The 26,331-nt window shown below is 40.4% G+C and overlaps 1 protein-coding gene across 4 annotated transcripts in view; it reads right to left on the bottom strand.

Annotated features, from left to right (window-relative positions):
* The window catches only part of LOC148873339 (proteinaceous RNase P 1, chloroplastic/mitochondrial-like), an 82,257-nt gene that overhangs the window by 29,584 nt on the left and 26,342 nt on the right, over positions 1–26,331 (bottom strand). For all 4 annotated transcript variants that reach the window (XR_016111440.1, XR_016111456.1, XM_088981781.1 and 1 more), the window contains exons 2-4: positions 16,570–16,659; positions 16,291–16,472; positions 1,111–1,231 (exon numbers count right to left, since the gene is read on the bottom strand). Coding sequence is in view for 2 of the 4 variants with exons in the window: in XM_088981781.1 (XP_088837907.1) it covers positions 1,111–1,231; positions 16,291–16,472; positions 16,570–16,659 (393 nt within the window). In the remaining 2 variants the exon portion in view is untranslated. The remainder of the gene's footprint in view (positions 1–1,110; positions 1,232–16,290; positions 16,473–16,569; positions 16,660–26,331) is intronic.

The raw sequence follows: 26,331 nt of genomic DNA, 5'->3' as shown, positions 1-26,331 counted from the left end.
ATAAATGATTTTCCCCACATGTTTGCTTTCTTTGTTTTGCATATGGTGAAACCTTATCCCACTTATTAATCTCTTGTCCTTTTGTGCTTTTTATTTGGGAGTCTTTTTGTTCTCTTTTCAGTTGCAGGTGGATATCTCCCTAACCCAGGATGTAATGAGTCTCTTCTGTCCAAACTTAGGCAACCAACAAAGAGAGGCAGATTGCTGTGGAAAGCTGTCAGAGCAGCAGTGGTGTGGAGTGTGGACAATTTGGGAGGAAAGAAATGCAAGAATCTTCACTGAGAGGCACACGTCAAAGGAGGATTTGGCGGAAATAATAAAAATAAAAGTTGCACACTGGATAAAAACTCTAGGATCTCTTCCAAAGCTTTACAGTGATTGATATATTAAGAGCTTGGAATGAAGTGGCACACTCCTCTAAAGAAAAGGAATGAAAGATGAAGGATTGGAAGCCCCAGAAGGGGATAAAATAAAGTAAAACTTTGATGGGAGATTGATGGTAAATCTGGGAATGGCAGGTATTGGTGGTGTGTTTAGAGAATCCTCAAGGAGGAAAGTATTGGCTATGTACTCGGGATCTTTAGGGGTAGGGGACTCACTGAAAGCTGAACTGTTGGCACTGCTACAAGGATTAAAATTTGCTAAGCAATCAAATTTTAGAAATATGAAAATTGAAGGAGATTCAAAATTGGTTATTTCTTGGGGGAGAGCCTGACAAGGGACTTGAATGTTTCCTTTACATGGACAAGGAGGACAGCTAATGGAATGGCCGACACTCTAGCCAAGCAGTGGGTATTTAGGCAGCAAATGTTTTGGGCTCTGTTGTAATTTTGTATTCGGGCATTGTTGTTTCAGGTTTTGTTTTGAGGGTGATTGGATACCCATTCTGTTGTAACTTGCCTTTTCACTTATAATTAAACTTTTTTTGCTGATAAAACAAAAAACATTGGTACAAAATCCACTGCTCAAGGGTAACAATATTTGTCAATTTTATTCTTTCACATATATTGCAATAAACTTGTCATCTTGCAATATATACATTTTCTCATAAATTCAAACAAGGAGGGGAAGGGGGAAGAGAAACAGAGAAGAAATGAGAAATAAAAACACCTGATGCTTTTCCTTCCATCTTGGAAAAAAGCTATTCCCCAGCAGTTGGAACAAGTGATCCCTCATTTCATCATTAGTAACCAACAAGCATTTATAATTAACAGCAGCATATAGCCAATACCTAAAATACCAAAAAAAAGAAACTCTTTTAGGGTCAATACCAAATTACTAACTACAAAGAATAGGGGAAAGACAAATTTATAATTGTATGGCTAGCTGTAATGACTCTTCAATGGCATTAAATCAGAATATGAAAAGGTGCAACTTTAGGATTAGTCATTCTACATAGTATTACTAAAGAGAGGTATATATGCAATTGCTTCATTCTTAATGTGATCAAATGCAAATTAAACCCTGGCCAACTGGGAGATTAATCTTTTTCTCCCAATCAACAGTTGGGTCATCTTCTTTGTGGCTGTTTTTCTCTTGTTCTCTCCTGCACACAAGATTACCGTATCAAATCTTGTTGTTTTATTTCATGGTACCAGACCAGGTCCTGCAGTAGGTCTCAAATTTTCTCCTTCTCTCTTCTCTTCCCTTCTCTTGTTTCTTATTCTCTTGTGGTGATCTCTCTTTCCTTGGGCTGCTGAGAACCAAATATCTCAGCTCTTTTTGGTGACTCTGACGACTGTTTCCATCACCGATGCTGTTGTGGTGATAGTATGAAGAGTAAGCCCTCTAATTGGATAATATGAGAGGGATTTGTTGCTGCTTATGAGATAATGGAGCAGAAGCAGGTGCTTCCTGTGATATTGGTAATTAATCGTTTTTTAGTGATTGGAGTGCTGGAATGATGGCTGATTGATATGATATTTCTTCCTTTGGTGATTGTTGTGCTGGATGGTGAAAGTTCTGCGTGAGGCTGCTGTGATAACAATATTCCAAGTATTTGAAGTTTTGATGCTGGAATAGGGCTTTGTTCCCATTGTAGTTGTGTGATCTTATGTAGTAGGGTACTAGTCATCTACTGTTGCTGTAATATGTTTATATTGAAATTAAGGAAATATGGACATCAAGGCTGCTGTTGGTGCCAACAGACTTGTTACCTGTTCAAATGGATTCCATTAAATTAAATGGAAGCAATTATGCCATTTGGACTAAATCAGTTGAGATTTCCCCAATTGACAAAAGAAAACTTAGATATATTACTGATAAGAACTCTGAATCTAGTACCCCACTACCCCTACATGTTCCAATTGGACCCAGGAAGATGTCAAAACTAAACCATGGTTACGGAATTCCATGCAAACAAAGATCAGAAATGGGTTGATCTTTCTTGATACCTCTAGACAGATACCTCTCCATGATTCAAACTTGAGACGTGATGGTAGGCTCTGATACCATTTGTTAAATACTTGACCAATACGACAAAAGCCTTAAGACGGATGGAACACGCCAAGTCAAGCCAAAAGCCCATCCCCAACATTTCAAGACTCGAGGATTAGTCCTTCGAGTGGAAAGAAAGGAAAGTAGCTATACTTCTCATTTCACTAGTTAATTGTTTTTCAATTTTGTTTTGATGAATTCTAGTTGTTTCTAAATCAATTCCATCACTTCTAGTTGATTTGTTGCTGTTAGAGGGTATTTAAAATTGGTTATTGAGGTTTATCCATCATAAAACAGTGATATTTTAATGAATTTTTGACAGGGGTATGCTTGTGCTTTTGTTTTAAGCTATGGGAAAACTCATATACTTTCATTTTAAGTTGTTGTTATTCAACTTTGTAAGACATCTTCCTAGCATCTAATGAGATTAAATCCGAATATATTTCACCCAGAAAATTTGCAGCAGATTGCTTGCTTGATTTCCATCTTTTCTAGCCCAATTTTCTACTTCCATTTAGGTGATGTCTACTGAAAAAGTCGCTAGAACATATCTGTTAGGCTTGTTCTCTACATTAAGAAGCCAGCTGATATGGCATATAACGGCTCAAGATAGGACTATGTAAATAGAATATAGTGTGGGGCTAGTGGGGGCTAAAAAGCTAAGGGGTTTCCAGCACATTATTATTCTTCTACATTATTCTTTTATATAATTAACAAATTTCCTGACTGCTACCAATAAAAAAATGTGGTTATGATTTATTATCGGCAGTTTTCTAAAAAGTGTACCTCAGGCACCCTTATGATAGGCAAGGCTCATTTTGTGAGGTATAACTTACCTGAACTAATTTGTGCCTCATCCAATTTAAGTGAACTAACCTTGAATTTGATGTTGAATTTGACTATGTGATTTACTATTTTGTAGGATGTATCTGTGATGCTTAGAGTTTAAATAGTTTAGCTTATGTAGGACTTGAACAAACAAGTATAAAGTTTATGATGACAACGTGATATTGCACCCAATGGAGTTAACAGACTTTTTGAAATATTGCATTTCCTTAAGAATTTAGATATACATATTTTTGTATGTCAAGATTTTCTTTTCATTTTTATTTTTTATTTCTTGATACCTCCAAAGAAGATACTAGGCTTTGGACCCCTCACCCCCTCCGGAGCCTTCAGTTGTGCTTCCTTCTTTAAAACCTTGTCCACTTCTGCTCAACCTGGGGTACTGTATCCAGTCTAAGAAGCTTGGTGTTGCTCCATTCCCCCGAAAGTGAGTGCTTTTTGTTGGGAGGTCTACCATGGTGCAATTAACACCTGTGATCTGATGCAGAGGAAGAGGCCTAGCTGGTGCCTTTCACCTAAATGGTTTTGTTTGTGCGAGTCAAGTGGCGAAACCGATTTTCATATTTTTGTCTCCTGTCCTATTGCTAGCTGTATTTGGGACTGGTTTTTCTCTCTCTTTGGATGCAGGTGGAATACCCCGATGAGTTTGGAAAGGCCTAACTGGTCTTATTGTATTGTTTTCACTTCAGCCCTGCAAGGGCCTCTCTGTAAATTCTCTAAATTGTGTTGCCCTACAAGGGCCTCTCTGTAATATCTTTAATTTTACTTTCTATATAAAGGACCCTTGGGGTAGGGTCGAATCATCCATTCTTCATCCCCAGAATTCTGCATTCTGCTCTGGGTCTGTTGACATGGTATCGGAGCAGGCTGCTCTATAATCTCTGCTCTTTTCTTGATCATTCGTTGGGCATATTAGGGGTTTTTGTCCTCAGGGTGTTTTGGCTGGTGTTAGGGCTGTTCTCTTCAATCCTAACCCTAGTTCCTCTTGGAAGCTTCTTTCTGAAAGGAGTTCTGACTGGCTGTGTCGCCCAGATCCTTCTTTTTCTCTCAGAAAATAAGTGGGAACTGACAAGTCTTTGAGGAGTTCCGGTCTTCTCTCCTGGGCAGCAGCAGATTTTTTTTCTTCTTCCACCATCTGTATACTGATTTCTCAGGGTGGAAGCAGCTTTGCTCCTTATGGTTCAGCTTTGAACAGTCACAGATTAAGGAATCTCAACAGTCTGGCTTCTTCCTCCCTCAACAGCAGCAGTTTCGAACCTGTTTTCTTTGGTTTTCTCATGCTTCTGACTGAGAAACTTCAACAGAAATCAGGTTCTCTCTTCAAGCTGATCGGGAAAACTTCTCATTTCAGGTTGGTGAATCATTCTGTTGTCATAATCGACTGTTATCAATCCTTGGAACCCTAGTTTTGTGCTGCCCTAGTGTCACAAGTGTTCTCTTCGCCGCACCATCAAGTGCCATCCATCGTGCCTACAGCCGCCACTCCAGTGTCCAAGTGTGTGTCATGAGTGGGCTATGCATGTACTTTTGCATAGGGGGAATGCCAATGGCATTCTTGTAATTACTTAGTATGATTTTTCATCCTTTTGATGTATCTTTATGTCACTCCCCCAAAAGCTTAACGTACTCTTTGAGGGGAGGTAGGTAGTCGAGTGAATCAAGAGCATGTAAAGGTTAAGCATGAGATCCCCTCGACACTGAACTGTATGCTTATGCTTGCCATCCACTAATGCAATACAATTTGCCTTTCGTCTAATTCGTGTGCCATCTTTGTTGCTTTTTCTTGTGTTGTTGCTTTTTGCTTAGGCTTACTCGTCGCATTCGAGTGCCACACGGGGCCCCAACGACTAGCCCCGTAACACTAGGGTATTTTCTTCTCTTGGTTATCAGTCCTTGGAACTGTAGTTTGTGCTAAGTATGTGGTGTTTACCGGAGGATTTTTTATTCCTCTATAAAGGTTCTTGTTGAAGTTGCCTTGGATTTGTTGCATTACATGCTTCAGCCCTCATTTTACTTTTTTGAAGAATGTTGTGTTCGGCTGAAGTAATTTTCTGCCTTTTTCATTACTGATTTGAGTGCATTACCAACATCAGTGCTGCTATTTCTGGGTTGTTTTTTTTGCTCATTTATGATGGCTGAAAAGGTTGACTTTCTCCCTATGAAATTTGATGGAATTAACTACAATATGTGGAGGTTCCATTTCGATTTCTATGTTGAGGGAAAGGGTCTTGAAGGTTACTTGAATGGGACTATATGTAAACCTGATGAGGTTGAGGCTGATAGTAAAGCCTATACACAATGGAAGCTAGACAACGGAAAGTTAGTCTCCTGGATTTTGATATCCATTGCACCTCACATTAGTGTTACCATGAGAAGATTGAGGACTGCCTATGAGATGTATGCCTATTTGAAAAAGGTATATCATCAGTCCAATATGTCACGACAATACCAGATTAAATTTGAAACCTTTACCTATCGCCAAGGGGACAAAAAGATTCAAGAATACTATTCGGGCTTTATTGATCTCTGGGCCGAATATGAACTTGTTCGTACTGAACCTTCTGATCCCGTTAAAAGTGTCAATTATTTGCAAAAACATTTTGAAAATAGGAAAGTTAACCAATTTCTCATGAGGCTGAGACCTGAATATGAAATAATCAAGTCAAATATTTTGAGTAGAGGAACTCTTCCAGACTTAGACTCTGTGATGGGAGAGTTATTGAGGAAAGAAACTAAACTCCAAACTACTGCAAACATAGAAGGGAAACATCCTGATTCAGGGATTGATATTGTTTTTCTTGCACGAGGGAATAAGAAATCTGGTGGAAAAGAACCTTCTAAAACTCAATGCTATGAATGTAAAGGATATGGACATATAGCCTCTCACTACAAAAAGAATAATGTCTGCACATATTGCAAACAACATGGACATATCATTCCAAATTGCTCAATTCGTCCACCTAAGGGACCCATGAAGAAGAATTAGCCACGAGCTTATCAGGCGTCTGAGGGACGAGTGTCTGATACTCCTATTGCCAAGAGAGAATCCTCTGCTTCCATGAATAAGGAAGAGATACAACAATTGGTATCTTCTACCATCCCATCTACCTTTTCTGCTATCAGCTTATCTGGTGAGTTCCCTAGTTATTGCTCTTCTCCCTCTCACGTTTGGATAAGTGATTCTGGTGCTACAAACCATATGACTGGGGCCTATCCTGAACCTTCAAACAGACTGTCTGAGACCAACCATAGACATATGGTCACTGCTAACAGTGAGAAACTTAACATCATTGGGAGTGATGACTTGTGTATCAAACTTTCCCCCCTGAAACTCCTTGTCCCTTGCTAAAACTTTCCTTGTTCCTAAACTTACTGCAGCCTTATTTCAGTTGGTCAATTAGTTGATGAAGGTCACATTCTAACCCTTTTTTTTATCAATCTCATTCTAACCTTTTCCTTTAATGGTTGTTTGATTCAGGACCAGTGCACTGGGAAGGTGAAAGGGAAGGGGCATAGGATGGGCCACTTGTTTGCATTGGAGTTTGAGAAATCTCCATTAGCATCATCCTCTGCTTATTTGAGCTCTTCTACATTGAGTCTTGTTTGGAGTCAGAGAAATTATGCCAGGGATTTGTGGCATAAACGCTTGGGCCACCCAAATTCTGAAAAACTTAAATACTTATTTGAGTCTAGTTTTATTAAAACTAAAATTCCTTCTATGAAATCCTTTGATGCATCTTGTGTTTCTTGTTGTTTGAGTAAGAGTCATATTTTACCATTCACTCACCGAGCTGAACATGCTACTTCACCTTTTGAAATTATTCATAGTGATGTTTGGAGTTCTATTGTTTCTTCGATGGGATACAAGTATTTTGTGCTATTCATTGATGACTGTACCAGGTACACTTGGATCTACTTTCTCAAACACAAATCAGAAGTGTTTCCAACCTTTAGGTTGTTTCATAACATGGTTCAAGTTCATTTCCAAGAAAATGTGCAAACCTTACGCTCAGACTCAGGGGGAGAATACGATGACGGAGATTTTTTGGCTTACCTGAAACATCATGGCATACAAGTCCAACAATGCTGCCCAGACACTCCTTAACAAAATGGTGTGGCAGAAAGAAAGAGTGATCACATTCTTAGTGTTGTACGGACTCTCCTACAAGAATCACATGTGCCTCCCACATTCTGGGTTGAGGCCGCTTGCACTACAATATATCTGATCAATTGCATCCCATCTTCCGTGCTTGCTAACATTTTTCCTCATCAAAAGATGTTTGGATCCCCCCCCAAATCTTTCCCATCTTCATGTCTTTGGGTATCTATGCTTTGTTCATCTTCCTCCTCGTGAACGTTCAAAGCTTTCAGCTCAATCTATCATGTGCGCTTTTGTGGGGTATAGCCCTAACCACAAGGGATTCCTTTGTTACGATCCCTCAACACGTTGTATTCGTATTTCTAGAAATGTGATTTTTCTTGAGCATCTCTCCTTTTTTTCAGGAATTGCCAAGTTATTTGTACCCTCTATTTCAGTTTTGCATGATTTTGAACCACAGAATACTCCACCATCCACTGCTGAGAAGGAACTTCTCGTCTTCTCTCGCAAACGAGTTCGTGGTCCAGCTCCTACGCCTACGACCCCTCTTCTTCCTGGTTCGGATCCCTCACCCATCAAAGACAACCCTGTATGTGATGCCCAGCTTTAGATTCCTCAATTATTCCTCCTGTACCTTTACACTATTCTGCTCATCTCTCTAGACCACCTGACCGCTATGGCTTTCCATCAAGCCATAGCTCCTTCTCTGTTGTTTTGACCTCTACAAATATTCCCCATTCTTACTAGTAGGCTAGTAGTAGTCCTCAGTAGCAAGAAGCAATGGATGCAAATATTTAAACACCTAGGACCTTGTCCCAGCACATTCAAATGGCTCTATTATTGGGAGCATATGGGTCTATTCCATCAAGCTGAAATCTGATGGGACTCTGGACCGTTACAAAGCTAGGCTTGTGGTACAGGGATACATGTATGAGTATGGCATTGACTACAAAGAGACCTTTGCTCCAGTAGACAAGATTACTACAGTCCGTGTTCTTTTAGCCCTCTCTACTGCTCACAATTGGACGATCTTTCAACTAGATGTGAAAAATGCCTTTTTACAAGGGCATTTAAAAGAAACAGTATATATGAAACCTCCTCTAGGGTATTGTAGTGACCCCTCCCTCGTCTGTCGGCTAAAGAAGTCCCTCTATGGGCTCAAGCAAGTCCCTCGAGCTTGGTTTGAAAAATTCAGAGATGTTGTCATGCAAGCCGGATATAGCCAAAGTGCATCGGACTACTCTCTCTTTGTCCGAAAAAGACCCCAGGGCCTTACCATTCTCTTACTATATGTAGATGGCATATCGTTGATCAGAGATGATATAGAAGGAATCCAGGACCTCAAGTCTCTTCTCCACAGTTCCTTTCACATGAAAGATCTCGGCCCTCTTAATTATTTCTTGGGACTTGAAGTTCAACGGAGCTCCCGAGGTTATTTTGTCTGCCAACACAAGTATGCCTCTAATCTTGTTAAGTTGGCCTACCTTACTGATGATAAAAAGGTTAATACTCCCTTGGAGCTGAATGTCAAATTATCCAAATCAGAAGGCTCCCTACTTCCTGATGCTTCCCTCTATCAGCAACTTGTAGGGTCTCTCATCTATCTGACCATGACTCGTCCTGACATCTCACATGCAATTCAAGTTGTTAGTCAGTTTGTCTCTGCACCTCGTCAACCTCATTTGACTGCAGTGCATCGAATCATCCGCTATATTCGAGGCTCATTATCATAGGAACTTTTCTTCTCTTCATCTTCTTCTCTCCAACTGAAGGCCTATGCTGATGCAGATTGGGCTGGATACCCCAACACACGCCGCTCCACTACCGGGTGGTGTGTCTTCATGGGTGACTATAATTTCATGGAAATGTATGAAACAACATATTGTTTCTAAGTCCTCTACGGAAGCAAAGTACAAGGCAATGTCATCTGTTTGTAGTGAAGTTGTTTGGCTTCAATCTTTATTTTAGGAGTTGAGTCATTCCTCTCCTACGCCCATTCCTCTATATGCGAATAACACTAGTGCTATTAAGATTGCCTCTAATCCTGTCTTTCATGAAGGGACAAAGCATATTGAAGTGGACTGCCACTTTATCCACGACCTGTTTCTTGCCAACTCTCTCTCCCTCATGTTGCCTCTGATATGCAAGTTGCTGACATCTTCACAAAGGCCATGATGAGATCCAAACACTTATTTCTAGTAAGCATCAATTTGAGGGGGAGTGTGAAGAAACTCCCTGACGTACCATTTTATTGAAGTCTTTATTGTATTGTTTTCTCTTATTTATTATTATTTTCACTTCAGCCCTACAAGGGCCTCTCTGTAAATTCTCTAAATTGTGTTGCCCTACAAGGGCCTCTCTATAATATCTTTAATTTTACTTTCTATATAAAGGACCCTTGGGGTAGGGTCGAATCATCCATTCTTCATCCCCAGAATTCTGTATTCTGCTCTGGGTCTGTTGACAGGGGAGACTCCACTACAGCTGAACTAAAGGCAGTGGTTTTTGGGATACAAAAGGCTATGGAGTTGGGAGTGAGAAAACTGGTTGTGGAAGGCAATTCCAAAGTGGTCATAAGCTGGTTAAAGCAAAATGAAAAGACTCCCGGCTCTATAGAAATGAAATTAAGAAGTTCAAATGTTTTTCCAAGGACATGCAGTTGTTAATACTCCAAAAGCGGCAAATGGCTTTGCAGATCAGCTAGCAAAACAGGGGGTTAACAGGGAACATTGTTTCTGGGCTCAATTGTAAGGCTGGATAATTAAAAATTGATAGTTGGCAAACTCTATTTCTCTCTTTCCAAATGAGCCAACATACAGCAAAAGGAATACAGCTCCACAAAATTTTGTCTTTCTACTGATAAAAAAAAAATGGCTTTCTTGCTACCTCTAATTTTCGGCCATTTAGAAAATATCTCATCTGGAACCAAAGGGTGAAAGACATTCTCTCCAAACAAAAAGGAAAAAAACTTCCACATGAAATTTGCCACACTGCAAGAGAAGAATAAATGGATTATTGTTTCTTCCTCCTGATTACACATAAAACAGCAATTTGCTAACTACAGGCCTTTAGATTTCAAGTGATCATAGGTTAAGATACTGCCATGTGCCACCAGTCAAGCAAAAGCTTCCACCCTTGGGGGTACTGGATTACCCCACACTCCTTTTACCTGATCTGAATCCCTACCCTCTCCCAGTAAAGTCTTGTAAAATGATTTTTACTGAGAATCTACCTTCTCTGCACTCTTTCCACCATAGGCCATCTGCTGTACCTCTGGAGATGTTTGTCTCTTCGAGCTTTTTCAATGGTAGAATGCATTCTTCCAGTTCTTGGTCCAACAAAGGTCTTCTGAACTTTGGTTTCCAAATCACTTGATCCCCTCTCCACTCATAGCACTGCTCAATGGACACTTCATGATCTGTTAGCATGTAAAGTCTTGGACACACCTCACCATTTTCCCACCCCAAGCCACTCATCTTCCCAAAACCTTGCCCAAAGGCCTTCCCCCACTTTAAACTTAACTAAGCCTCTAAACTCTTGATTGAAACTCATTATTCCTTTCCATACACTTACCCCATAGGAACTTCTTACCTCCCTTGACTCCCACCCGAACCTCACAACTCCATATTTTCCTACTACCACCCTCCTCCATAATGCTTCCCTCTCTCCTTGCCCAAACCTCCACAGCCATTTCCCTAAGAGTGCTTTGTTAATTAATTTCACCCTTCTTAGCCCTAAACCTCCCCCCCTGTTTGCTCTACAAACCTTTTCCCATTTGACCAAATGAAATTTTTTAGACCCCCCCCCCCACACACAGGAAGTCCCTCTGAATTTTCTCAATTTTCCTCACCACTTCATTAGGAACCTTTAATAGGGAAAGATAATATGTTGGTAAGCTAGACAGATCACTGTTTATGAGTGTGATTCTCCCACCCAAGGATAGGTACTTGGCTTTCCCCCTATCTAGCCTCCTCTCCGCCCTTTCTATTGCAGGTCTCTAGATAGTACTTGTTGTTGTCTTTACTCCCACCAGCAGGCCAAGATAAGTGAAAGGTAGCTCCCCAACCTTACATTCCAGCACCTCTGCATAATGCCTTACTTCTCCACACTAGGTTCCCAACTCCTATCAGTAAACTTATTATTAGATTCACCTTCAAACCCGTTAACATCTCGAAATTGGCTAAAATAGCCTTACAATTCAGCACTTGATTTTCTGAAGTATCTAAGAATATTAGTGTATCATCAGCATATTGTAGGTGAGATATACACTCATTTCCAACGTTGAAGCCTTCTAACCATCCTCTCTGCACTCCTTTCTTCATTGTCAAATTTAGAGCTTCCATAACTACTACAAACAGCAGAGGGGAAAGTGGATCCCCTTGCCTCATCCCTCTAGAAGCTTGGAAAAATTCTGATGACACCCCATTGAATAACAATGAGAAAGAGGTTGATGAGATGCACCCGTATATCCACCCTCTCCAAACCTCTCCAAATCCCATCAACCTTTGCATTTCCTCCAAGAAACCCCATTCAACGTGGTTGTAAGCCTTTTCTATGTCTAATTTGCACACTAAACCTAGCCTTCCACTTCTTAATCTTGAATCTACACATTCACTGGCCACCAGCACTCCGTCCAAAATCTGCCTCCCCTCTACAAAAGCCATCTGAGTTTCCCCTATCACCTCCTGAATTACTTTTCTCGACCTTTCTGCTAGCACTTCAGCCAACAGTTTATAGGGGCTGCTTATCAAACTAATCGGTCTGAAGTATTTTACGTTTACAGCCCCACTTTTTTTCTATAATATGGTGATGGATGTGGCATTTGCCCTCCTTTCAAGAGTTTTGGATTGTACATCTGCATGAAATCTTCTTGCAAAAAATATCAGCAACTTTTGATGAAATTAAAGTTGAAACCATCTGACCCTGGTGCTTTGTCAACTTTGATCTTTTTCAGCACCTCCTTTACCTCTCCAACTTTGAGATCCCTTTCCAACCAACCTATTATATTGCTGTTTAGCCGATTTGGTTCCAATTCTCCTAAGGACACCCAACTCCAGTTTCTCCCCGCGTACAGCTTTTTATAGTAAGCAACCATTTTTTCTTGAATCTCCCCCCATGTGTCTATCACCTCCTCCTCCACTTTGATCCTTGTTATCAAGTTTCTCCTCCTTCTCCCATCTGCAAAAGCACGGAAAAAAGAGGTGTTCTTATCTCCCTCTGTCAGCCATGAAGCTCTAGATTTCTGCCTCCACCTGACTTCCTCCCTCAACATTAGATCTTCTAGTTCAGATTCCAAGGTGGCCATCTAACCTTGGTTTTCTTTCCTGAACTCTCCCTCCTCTCTCACTCTTTCTAATCTGGTCAGCTTCTCCAAGATCTCTTTCTTTCTGCCCTCTTCTCTTCCAAATACTTCTTTTTTTTCTTTCCCTCAACTCTTGCTTGATAGTTTGCAGCTTTTTAATCACTTTTAGGTCTGCTGGTCCTTCCACTTGCACGTTTTTCCACTTGCTTTCAACCCATTCCACGAAGTTTGGTTGGAGTAGCCAAACATTTTTGAATCTAAAAGGTTTTAGCCTGCAGCAGCAACAAACTTCCGCAGAAATTGGCTTATGATCTGACAATTGGAACGTCAATGGTTCTTGAACCACTTCCCCCACATAGTCAGACCAATCTCCCGAGAATAAGAATCTGTCTAACCTCTTGAGAATAACTGGCATTTGTCCATTCGACCAGGTGAACTTCCCTCCAATCAGCGGTGGATCTATCAATTCATTGCTGTTAAGGAATTCTTCAAACCACCTCATACCTACAGAAATTCTGCTATCCCCCCCCCCCCTTTCATTTCACTTCTCCTTCTTATTACATTGAAGTCCCCACCCACACACCAAGGCCCATCCCACTTTTGCCTCAGCCCTTTGAGTTCCTCCCAAACTCCACCCTCTCCCCCTCCTCATTTGGCCCATAAACATTAGTTAAACCCCATTTCCATTCACCATTCACTTCTTGTAAGCACACTGAGGCTGAGAACACTCCAACTTCCTCCCCAACCTTTTTAAAGACACTTGGGTTCCACAAAATTACAGCTCCCCCTGATAGCTCCGAAGCTCTAAGCTCCACCCATTCCCCTCCCTCTTCCCCCAAAATTTCATTTTTCATTTTTACATCAGAGTTTTCCAGCTTTGTTTCTTGAAGTAACACCACCTCTGGTTTGATCCTTTTAAGAAAATTTCTCACTATCTCCATCCTTCCTCCTTCCCTCAAACCCCTCACATTCCAGCTAAGGATCCTCATCTACCTCCCCCCCCCCCCCCCCTTCTTCCCCTGACCCCCAATTTCACTCAATCTTGTCCAACCCCTTCCTCGTCCCACCCCTTGTTTTTTTTCTAGATATTCTTCCTTTTTCTTTTTCTCTTCCCTTTTCTTTTTTTTCAAATTTCTCAAAGTCTATTCTCACGAAACCTTCCCCTCCCCAGAATAGTAGACCAAGAGACATGACCTCCCTCTCTACTAGTTCATTAATATTCACCTTCCCATTCTGTATTATCTTCGTAACCTCTTCATCCTCTTGAGACTACTCTTCTCTTTCTCTTTCTCTGTTCCTGTCCCCTGTCTTTAAGGCTTCTACTCCTTCCCCTTGCTTCTCTCCTTCTGGGCTCTGATTTATTAATGAATGTCTTCTTTTTCTGCTATATACCCTTTCTTGATTTCTACCTCCTCCCGTGACTTTCTTTTTTCTGCTATCTTCTCCTTTGCCTCTTCCTCTGTTCTTTTTCTTTCTTCCCCTCCCCCTGCTTGGATCTTTCGATGCAGGAATACTCGGTGAGCAAGATTGACTCGCCTCAGCAATTCTGAATGGGGATACTAGGATAACAGTATCTAGTCGTACAGTTGTTTCTTTCTTATTTCCTTATGTTAACTCTGTAGTTTTCTCTATGATGCTTGGATCCTGGTTGCTGGAAAATCTCTGCTCTTCTAGAACTATTGACCTCCCCAGGACCCCTTTCTTTTCTGCGCCCTTTTCTTGGAAATTTTCTCCCTTATTGCTTTCTGCCTCTAACAATGAGCCTAACTCCCTTTCTTCTCACCTATTTGAGGTTTCTTCGTTTCTCTGGGATGTTGTCCTTTTACTTCGCTTTGAGCCTCTAGTCTTCTCTTCTGCTACAGATTTTTGTACATCTCCTTCTACCACCTAGCTTGTTAACTGCTTCTTATTTACCTCTCCTCCAAAGAATTTGATCTTTTTTCCATTCTCATACTCGGCCACTACCCAAATCCAGCTATCTTTTTCCTCTTCCTTGTAATCTTTGCGGTTGGTTTTCCTGGGAACTTGAACGGTCGAAGTTGTTCTTCTTCAAGTATGTGCTTTTTCCATGTTTTCCCCTCATGGTCTCTGTCTTTTTATCCTTTTAAGCTTCTTCGAGTATGTGCTTTTTGGGTCTTCCTTCTTTTTACCGGCTGGCAACTTTTCCTCTCCCCTTCTATTTGCCCCCTCCTCTTCAGATCTATCTCCCCCTATTGACCCAGGCCCATCAACCTCCATATGTCCACTTTCTCAATCTGCCACCACATCCCCTCCTTCCACATGTGTTTTCTTTCTCAAGGGTTCTGCCAGCTCATCCTTTTCTTCCTCTTCCCTTCATCTCTTCGACTTCTTCTTCTCCGGCTCCTCCCCTGTTTTCCCACCCGGCCTTTCTCCTTCCTCCTCCTTCCACCTTCCTTCCTCACTGCTCTTCTCGATCGCATTCACCTTCGCCCCTTTTTCCTTATCTGTTCTGCAGTATGTGCCATCTGTTCCTTCAACAAACAGCCTCAGGACATACCATTCTCCTGCGAACAACAGATTCATCTGCTTTGGAACATCCGACGTCTGTTCTACTTTGACCAGAATCCTTGCCATGTCCATTTTCTCCCATTTCCGATCCTGTCATCCAATCATATGAGTCTTCCACAGGATGCCGTGATTTCCTTGAATGTATTGATGCACCACGCATGCAGTGGGATCCCCCACTATATCTATTCATGCCGCGCACTTCCATCTGCCTTCTACCAGTTCTCTGACCGTCAGAGTCCACCAATCCAGCCTTATGTCGAACTCCCTTTCCTTTGCTTTCTCTTCCTCCAACACCTGTTTTGCAAATTTTCTACTATGGAAGATTATTAGTAATAGCTCTGCTTGCAGTTTACTTACTCCCAGGACCTTTTCTCTCCCCGATTCTAAGATCGCCCAACTCTCAAACTCCCTTATCTCGACTTCTCTCCCAACTACTCTACCTATCAAACTTGCTCAAAGAACATTCATTCTCTCCTCCAACTTCCCAGATCTTCTCACATCCACAACTACCTCCATTGCTGGTACTATTCCAAGCTCCCAGTAGGGTAGTTTAATCCTTCACATCCACAACTACAATTAATTAGGAATAAAAGAATGTCGAATACTTGTTAGCAGGGATGAGCAACTCAACTGTAGCTTGGATTCTCAGCCTTCCAGAGTTTGACCAAGTGAACAAGTCTGATCTGATAGAGAATTTCTGGAGTACTCTAGAGTTGAATCCTTGTAATTTTGAGTTTTTTTCAGTGTAGTTTGTTCAATATTGGTTTGTCAACTAGACAACCATTTCTCTGAGATGTACTGCTTTTTTTCAGTTTTGATGAATTTCCTTTTATCCTTCAAAAAAAAAAAAAAAACTCTAAATTGTAGTGGGGTAGCCGATGCTACTCATTTCTGTAATCTTTCTAAATTTATAATGAAATCTCTTTTACTGATCAAAAAAGATTTTCTTTTTATTACAAAAGTGGCATCTCACTTCATTTAGGCACATTCCTTGCCTCAGGCTCTAGGAACTCCTTTCACTTTGATTGAAAGTAATTCTAATAGAAATCCTTTACCAAGCCATGGAAGGAGATCTTACCAATCATCATTTGATCCACAAGGAGTAGCATAGAGTGCACCAGAATTCTCCCACTTTTCTAATAGTTTCTTAGTATGTGGGTTCTGTGCAGGACCACCCTTTATGCGACTACTATGCAGAACAATAAGTGGCAAGTATTTTGATGGACTCATTTGGCGAATACAACTTACAACAGAACTTAGCTGCATCCAAAATTAACAAACTCAGCACTTATTTATCTATCTTTAGCATATTAACAAATAAACCAGTTTTCCAGAAATTATTTTTGGAAGCTCTAACCTGGGAAAAGCTGAAACTGTGCTGATTGGTAAGGCCCACATTGGCACCATCAATAACAGCATGAAATGGTCCATGCCGAAGAAGCCATGCCTGAAATGAGTTAACTTTTTTGTTAGGCAGAATTTGATTGCCCAATCTTTATATGCAGAATGCCTGGAGCATAAACAAGAAGCAAAACCATTGATCATCAACTAAAATTTCTTTGACCTTTGTTACAGATAAAAAAAAAAAAGAACACATTAAGTATGATTTGGCAGGCTTGGATACCAACCAAGATGCCTTTCTTCATGGCAACAATGCCAGACAAATTTCCAAAAGTTAACTATTTTAACTCAAGAAAAAACTGGTAACAGATGCATCTTCTTTGTGCCTTCCAGAGGCAGAAACAGTGGATCACCTTCTTATGCATTGCATTTTAACTAATCAAGTTTGAAGAAGGTTATTAATTTATTTGGTATTTATTCCATCTTATATATTTTGTTTCATGTTAGTAAATAAGGAGTGCCGAGAAGAGTAATGCTTGTTTTATCAAGTGCAGCCAAGCTGTTGGAGTAGGTGGTGAAGAACATTAACTCAACATCGCTTCTGTGGAAGTCTACTGTTAAAATGTTATTACTTGTAGGATCAAGGGTATTTGTGTGTTTTCCTCCTGTTTTATGTCACCCTATTTTATAATAAAAGAAATGGAGGCCCACATAATTGGATTCTTCTTTCATCGGAACTTTTCTCCCCCTTCTCTTTGTTTTCTTTTCTTCTCTCTGATACCATGTAAAACATGGTATCAGAAGCAGGAGTTATCGATCAGAAACAGCTTTCTTCCTTTTTGTCCTGAAAAATCCTTTTTTGGACCTATAACTGAAAAAAGGAAAGGAAGATCGAACTGGTCAGGAACAACTTTCTCTCTTCCCTTTCTTTTCTCCTTGATCATAGCTCCAATTGAGACTTATTTTTTGGTGACAAAGCAACAATGATGAAGGAATAAGGATCAGGTGAGTCTCTCTAGATGCTGTTTTTGGATCATATGGTCTGAGTTTCTTCCTGGGTGTATCCCAAGTGCTGTTTAGCAATCTGTATGCATTGTTTTTGGGTGAAAATGAATTGTCAATGCTGTTTTGAGTTGCTGGATGTGTTCTCTCAATCCTCAAGGTCTTGGGTTTAGATCTGGGAGTGTGTTTCAGATCTGAAGGTGTGAACCTTCTTTTTACATCAAGGAAGACAGCTGACTGGTTAATTATAAAAAAAAAAAAAAAAAAAAAAAAAAGACAGAAGACAGCTGACTGGTTGTAGTAACTGTCCCCCTGGGTTTGTTTTTGTGGTTGGATGATTTGTTAAGCCTGTTATACAGAAAGTTTGCTTCAGTTTGACTGAGGTTCCAGTTCAGAAGAAGTGTTTAGTTTCCGCTTAGTGTTTTTTTCAGCAAAAAAGGAGGTTTGTTTTTGTGAGGAAATCAAGTGTTATCATGGTTATAGAAGATTCAGCAGTTTCAAGCACTACATCTTTATCTCCAGTCTTTGTGAGGAAATCAACTGTTATCTTGGCTTTTGTCCACAATTCACCCTTCTTTGAGGAAAAACTTTATGTGGGCAGACACAAGTAAGGAGATTTAGGATCAGGTCAAGACAACCTATTCTGAACAAAGGAACCATGCTCGGGTCTATCAGTTGTTGGCTGAATCTAATATGTGTAAACAAGGTAACAGGAATTTGTCTGTTCTTTTTTTTTTTTTTTTATCAGCAAAAGAGAATTTAACTTTTGCAGTCTGGAAGGAACTAGACCAGTATCAGCAGATTAATTGGGAAAGTGACAAGGATATAAAAGCATATAAGGCACTGGTGGATATACAGTGAGCGTATGCTTTCCCTCTTGGCCTCCATCCTTTATATGAACCTATTCATGTTCAGATCTTGGGCTGTTAGGATCTGCCCTCTATACAAGAGGGGTATTCTCTCATTCAGTCAAAAGAAAGTAGGAAGCTAGCTATGTGTTCTGTACAGAGGAGGCAGATTACTCTAGCAATTAAGAGAAGTAATGGGGGAGCTAAGAAAACAGATGGTAATAAGAAGGCTGGTAGAGTTGATAAAGGTAAGTTGTGGTGTACACATTTCCAGAGACCATGACATACCAAGGAGACATATTGGGACATAATTAGGAAGCCTAATAATTTCCCATTCCAGAATAAGCTCGAGAACAAAAAGTATAATTCAGCAAATACAGTTTCTCGGGAGTCTGAGTCTAACACTACCTCTAATTATTTCTCATGAGCATTCGACTGGTTCTGTATCTCGAGAGGGGCTTTTGTCTGCCATGAAGGAATTTTCTACCATCAAAGATCATCTTAACCAACATGGTAGGGTTTTGCATCAATTGGAGGAGACCACCACCACTCCATCCACCTCATTTGTGTCTACATCAAGTATCCAAGCTGCTTTCCATGTGTCATCTAGTCCCACTAAGACTCCTTGGATCATTGACTCAGGGACCTCAAATCATGACTGGTAAGCCCAACTTGCTTTCCTCCTATAACTTGTTATATAGAAGAGATATGGTGAGACTAGCTGATGGTTCCTTCTCCACCATTGCTTGTCAGGATTTGTCTCTCTTCCTATGGGTATTGATTTATCACCTATTATTCATGTGCCTAATTACCTATCAATCTTCAATCTATAGGTAGCATTACAAACTCCTTGAATTGTTTAGTAACCTCCTATCCTCATTCATGTATTTTTCAGGATTTAACTTCCAAGAGAATGACTGGTAGAGGGCACGTGGTGGATGGTCTATACACACTAGATAGTGGAGATGGTGCAGTGGTGTCTAAGTTTGTTGGGTGTGCCAATCAGTCAGTGAGTCCTTGTAATAAAGATGATGTTTATGTTTGGCATTATCATCTTGGTCAGTTATCTTTTGAGCTGTTAAAAGTTTTGTTTCCAAATTTGTTTAAATCTGTCAATATGTCATCTTTTCAGAAAAATGTGTCAATCGAGTAATCATTATAGAACCATTTTTGACAAAATAATAAAAGAGCATCTTCTCCTTTCCACATTGTTCACTCTGATGTTTGGTGCTTGTTCCATTTGTAACTGAAAGGAACTACAGATATTTTATTAGCTTTATTGATGATTTTTCCCAGTAGACTTGGATTTATCCTTTCTGATCCAAAAAGGAGGTTCCAAAAATTATACAAAATTTTCACCGTATGGTTTTCACATAGTTTCATGTTGAGATCAAGATTTTTCAATCAGATAATGCCAAGGAGTATCTTAAAGGTGATCTCCAAGAGTTCGTTGCCTCTTGTGGTTCTCTTCATCGAAGTTCATGTCCAAATACACCAAAATGGTATTACAAAAAGAAAGAACTATCATCTTCTTGAAGTTAATCGTAGTTTACTTATTCACATGAATGTCCCAAGATGCTATACACATTGCTGCCTACTTGATCAACAAGATACCTTCCCATCTCCTACAGTATCAGGCCCCACATAAAGTTCTATTCTCTCAGTCCCCTCTGTTCTCTATTCCCCTTTGTATATTTGGATGCCATTGCTTTGTTCACAACCACTCTCCTCGTGGTAAGCTCGATGCCTGATCTATTCCCTGTATGTTTGTTGGATATGTATCCTCACAGAAAGGATATAAGTGTTTTGATCCTAAGTCTCAATGGTCTTTTATTTCCATGGATGTATCGTTTTTTGGGAGTCAATTGTTCTTTCTTGCCTTTCCTCAAGAGGAGAATGCTATACTTGAAGAGAAGCAAATTCAAACTTGGATGTCTCTCCTTATTCCTATTCCTACTTCTGTTCACACTCCTACACAACCTTTTTTTATCAGCAACATAAAGAAGAAATTTTATTGATTAGACGAATAATGAGCATATTACAACGAGGAGTTGTGAAAGGACAGTCTGAAATAGGACTAGCCCCCCAAAAATTACAAATGTGCCCAGTACATATTGATTCTTTGAACCCCTTGCTTAGCTAAGTTGTCAACCAAGCTATTTGCAGATCTCCTAATCCATCTGATTTTTGGATATACAAATCCTTTGAGATCCATTTGAACCGCCTGAATTCATTTTTGAGTTGCCAAATCACCCCTTCACCTTTCCTCAGCCATCCCACTACAGTCCTAGAATCTCCTTCAACAATCAGCCTATTAATGCCCATTTCTTTTGCTTTTTCTACTCCAGAAACTGCTGCTAGAAACTTTGCTTTTACTGAATTCCCTTAAACAATTGGGCCAGAAAACAAGGCCCGAACAGCACCACTCTCATGGCTGATTACCCCTCCAATGCTTGATGCCCCCGGGTTACCAATACTACTGCCATCAAATTCAGCTTCATCCGTCCCCTCCCAGGGGGGGGCAAACCCCCAAAATTTTCTGCTTTCTAGAGGAAGAAACAGCTATGGCCCCCCAATTCTTGAAAAAAAAAATCCTCCAACTTAAAAGTCCTTGAATAACGTTAGAGTTGAGGCACTTAGTAATAGCTAGATCTTCAGCTATGGAATACAGCTGAGGCAGTCAATAATAGCCAGATCTTCAGCTGAGGCAAAGTACAAGGCAATGGCATATGAAGTTTCAAGGTTGTTATGGCTCAGGTCACTTTTAGAGGAAATTGATATTGTATGATAAGCCTTTAATGTTGTACTGTGATAATCAGGCTGCAAGTAACATAGCTCACAATCCAGTTCAGCATGATAGGAAAAAACATATTGAAGTAGACCGGCATTTTATAATAGCAAGAGTGACTTCCGAAGAAGTTTGTCTTCCTTTCATTGCCTTAGAGCAACAATTAACGGATGTTCTAACCAAGGGTGTCCTTAAGGCAAAGTTACAGCACTATGTAAGCAAGTTGGACATGATTAATATCTATGCTCAGCTTGAGGGGGAGTGTAGAGATGATGGGCTGAATGGGCCATAGGACGCTATTATTTTATTTATTTCTGTCCATATTTTATTTCTGTAGTTAGTGGACCTTAGTTATGGGCCTATTTTATTTCTTTTATTACTATTTTAGTGTTGGCTGCCCTATTAAGGGTATACATGTAGCTATGTCTTTTTTACAATGAAAGAATAAAAGATAATTGTGGGAGCTGGAGAGAGGTTTGATTTCTCTCTTTCTTCCTCTCCTTTTCTTCCATCTTCTTTCTCCATTGTTTTTTGTTTTTATCAATAACAATGAACTTTTTGAAGGGATAGGATATCCATCACATGGACGCCCAAAGATTGCGGAATAAGGGGGCGAATTTCAAAAATTTTTCTCTCCCTTCAGCTGGGAATCGAATTCCCTATTTAGAAAATCATATTTTCAATGATCATTCTTGAACCACAAACTGAACCAGATCAGAACCAAAAGGAGTAGAGAGGGATAATACCTGATACAGAGAAGCAATATCTCCCAATGGAGGTGTTCACGCCCAAGGAAGGATCCAAAATCTGCTCCCACTGAAAATGGCGCAGTGCAGGGTGGAGCAGAATCAGCAGTGTTCTTCTAAAAGAACTTGACCCTTCGCAAGAATCAACTGGACGACTTGTGAATACAACTCCCACCAATCTTTTCTCCAAAAGATTGGTATCAAGATCAAATCTTGATTTCTCCCAAGAACTGGAGATCGAACTACTGGAGGCGGCAAGAGAGTAATTGCAGGGTGCAGAATTCTCTCTTCTAGTAATCTCAGCTCTAAAGACAAGAATTTGTGGATTGCATTGCATGTCTCAAGGCTGTCGCCCCCTCCTCCTTTTATAATCTCAAAGGGATCAGCTCCTAATCCCATTAGGAGTTGCTAACCCAAATCATATTTGGATTAGAAGTCCCTTTAAGTGATAAGGGATAACCCTTATCTTATCTACAGATTAGATTAGCCATCTCCTAATCTAATTAGGAGGTTTCCAGATCTAAATCTTATTTAGATCTTGGACTCTCTAAGTGGATGGGGTCTGGGCCCAATCCTATCAGCTGATCCATCTCAGAATTCGCCCCTTAAGTGACTAATCAAATTAACCCAGTTCGAAATGGGCTTAAGGCCCATTTAAGGTTATGTATTCATTTATCCTTCCAAACTGCTGCCCAGTTGGGCTTCCTTGTATGGCATGGGACCCAAACATTGATCTACACATCAGCCACATGGGTTCAGCCCAGCCCTTGTTACAAGGCCTGGCCGAATACACTATTATGGACAGTGCACCCCCTGAAAACCATCTCATGGTCTCTATGAGCCCAACACTTACCCTAAGTGGTCCCTGGGCCAAGCCACCTTGTAACACTCAGGGACTGCGGGCAAATGCAAGATTAGCCCATCAGGTATTATCCTCAATGGTCTTACACTTAACCTCTCAACCCATAATGATCATACACTGCCCGACAAGAGAGGACCTCTCCCTCGGCTGCAAGGAACGGTGTTGCACTCTCTGCTTATATGGATCCCGGGAATTAAAACCTTTTGCAAACCTTTTAGAAACCATTAAATATATACTTTTATATCTCATATAAAATATGTTTTGCAAAACAAATCTCAACGATTGAAATCGGCTGCCGGCAGTCTTGGTTTCCATCAGTGAGAGTGCATCCCCGATCATTACCTTTGTCCGACAAAGGGGCTGCTGATCCTGTCACTATGATCACCCACCTAGATGAATTCTCAGACTATCCCAACATACCCAGGTTTTGACCCTTACTAAGGATCTCACTGATTGATACATCAAAGACAACCTAATCCGACACCCAGTGTAGTATCATAATCGAGTCTAGGGGTCTGGTGTAAATTTCCAGTTTTGCCCATTAATCTCCAAGGTCCAGGGCAATACTGGAAATCTGGTCCAGTTCAAAGATTCAATTAATCCTACACTGTGTGTGCCTAGGGTCTCACCCCGGCAACTAAGACAAGCCACCCCAACCGACTTGGTGGCACCACAGTGTCAGCCTTGTCGGGATAGGTCTCCCTAGACTGACCCACTGACTGTGAACATTCTAAACTAACACGAGTCTCATTAAGTGTCCAGTTTAAGGGTATTACGCAAAAACATACCAAGGGAACATGAATCAAATATGCACTTTTATAGTAAACTCATAAAGTACATCATTTTGATTGAAGCTAAGGGCATACAAAACTGTCTTACACTTTTATTAATAAACATTGAGATCTTCTTTCTCCATTGTTTCTCTTCCATCTTCAATCTTCTTCTTCTTCTCTTCTATTTTCTATTTTATTTTAGATTATTGCAGGTGGGATCTACATATGAGCTGGTCCTACATCATTCTAAGAATGAGAATTTTCAGAATTGATGCCAAACAGGGCCTAGGTTGCCCAATACTGATAGGAGAAAAAACGTTACAAATAAGATCCATGTCTTGGCATTCCCCTTTCAATAGCAACTTTGTTGAACTCTGTTCTGGCAAGACAATGAGCTACGCTGTTTGTTGTCCTTGGGACCCACTTGAATTAGGTATTCAGGTCCTCAGCCTTACACTGTATTTTGTTTGATGGGAAATAAGAGAGAAAAGGAAAGTTGAGGAAAATTTCTTAAGGAATTCTATGAAAATCTTTAAGAACTTTCCCTCAACTTTCTGTTTCTCTTATTTTTTATTAAACCAGATACGACCTTAGATCTTACTTCTCTGAAGAATCTGAAGATCCATGGCTGATCTCAGTTAGCTGATAACCACTTGGCAGTCCCCTTCAATAGTTAATTCTTCCATCTAGATATAGAAGCCAATTGTAAGCCTTTAACTAGAGACAAGATTTCTGCTCTCACTGAGTTGCCAACACCCACCATCCCTGAGAAGCTGAGAAGAATGTTGCCAGTACCATCTCCAATAGTACCCCAAATACCAGAGGCTCCCAGATTGCCAACTCTGCATTGAGGAGCCTCTTGCTACAGGTTGCCAATGCTGCATCCAGGATCCTCCAGAGCCATCCCCTTCCCACTCTCTATTATCTACAACTGCAATCTCCATAACCTCCCTCTATGACATGAAAGCATTGAGCTTTTGGTAACATGTTCAGCCATATAAAGCTTAACAAAACCCTAATCCATTGATATATAATAATCTTATAAAATTATTTTATCAATAACAATAGCAGAACAATTTTGTAATGCCAGTCGTGTTGTATGGAGCGGAGTGTTGGGCAGTTAACAAACAGCACGTCCAAAAAATGAGTGGTAGAAATGCAAATGCAATCTACAAAGGAACATAGGAGTAAGACAGGGTGGTAAAACTAGAAAAGACAGTTTCCTCAAAAATAAAAAATAAAAAAAAAGGACAGGGTTAGAAATGAAGTCTACAAAGGAACATAGAAGTAAGCAAGGGGAGGGGTAAAATCTCTTAATCCTCCCCGAGAACAAAACATAGATTAGTAAAACATGTTTGGTCATGAGCCCAAGCCCAGCCCTTGTATAAAGCCCAAAGCCCGACCAAGAAGTTGGCAAGAAGATTTTTTTATTTTTATTCAACAATATAACTGATTTATTTATATTAAATGACCTCAAAACCCAAAAATACTAAAGGATCTCACTACGACTAGAAAACTGCATTTTTCAAAGTTCGTTCCTGAAACAAACCGGACCAGATTTGTAACCAAGATTAAGGGAGGGATATACCTGATACAGAATCCACAAACGTAGCTCCCAACGTAGGTGTTCACGCCCAAAGAGGTCACCAAATCCTGCCTCCACTAAAGATGACACAACTTAGGATGAAGCAGGATCAGTAAAGCACTTCTTTAGCAAGAACTGCAATCCTTCAGCAAGGATCATGTAGGGGATGTGAGCACAACTTCAGATCTGATTTTTCTAACAAAAATCAAAATCAAGAACAGTTTTGATCAGTCCAAGACTATGGAGATCGAACTGGGTAGGGCAGCAAGAACAGAGGAAAGAACTGGATGCAGTAAAAGTGTTTAATAGAAAGATTTCGCCCTCTATTTATAACCTCTCTGGATCAGCTTCCTAATCTTATCAGGAAAGGGTTCTTTGATCCAAATATTTATTTGGATCTACACTGTTAAGTGGATAAGACATATCTCATACTCTTGTTGGTCCAGAAGCAGATCTAAACTCAAATTCGCCCTCTTTTAATTAATCTCATTAACCCAGTTCAAAATGGGCTTTAGGCCCATTAAAGTTATCAGTCTCACTTCCCTTTTAATTTGCTGTCTAGCTTGGCTCTCTTTGTATGGCGTGGGACCCTAACATTTATCTCCACAAAAGCCATATGGGTTCAACCTAGCCTCTATTACAAGGCCTAGCCGAATTCACTACTGAACACAATGAACCCCTGAACCCATCAGTATGGGCTCTTAGTAGGCCCACATTTACACTAAATGGTCCTTGGGTCCAGCCACCTTATGAAGGCCCAAGGACTATGGACTTAAGTGAGATTAGCCCATCAGGTAAAAGCCCTAAATGGTCTTACACTTGACCTCTCAACCCATAATGATCAAACACTACCCGACAAAAGAGGACCTCTCCCTTGGCTGCAAGGTGCAGTGTCGCACTCTTTACTCAGGATGGATCCCGAGAATTAAAACATTTGCAAACCTTTTTCATAAAAACATAATATATGTATATTTATATATAAATATATTTTGCAAATCAAATCTCAAACACGTTTGAAATCCACTGCCGGCAGTTTAGGTTTCCATCAGAGAGAGTGTTGTCCCCGAACATTCACTTTGTCCGACAAAGGGGCTGATTCTGTCACTATAATCACCCACTCAGGTGAATTCTCAGGCTGCCCCAACATACCCAGGTTTTGACCCCCGCTAAGAAT

Source organism: Nelumbo lutea, chromosome 1 (assembly GCF_056320005.1).
Source record: "Nelumbo lutea isolate HS-2025 chromosome 1, American lotus-T2T, whole genome shotgun sequence".
In the NCBI taxonomy this organism is placed as follows: Eukaryota; Viridiplantae; Streptophyta; class Magnoliopsida; order Proteales; family Nelumbonaceae; genus Nelumbo; species Nelumbo lutea.
This window is presented reverse-complemented; position numbering and strand designations above follow the sequence as displayed.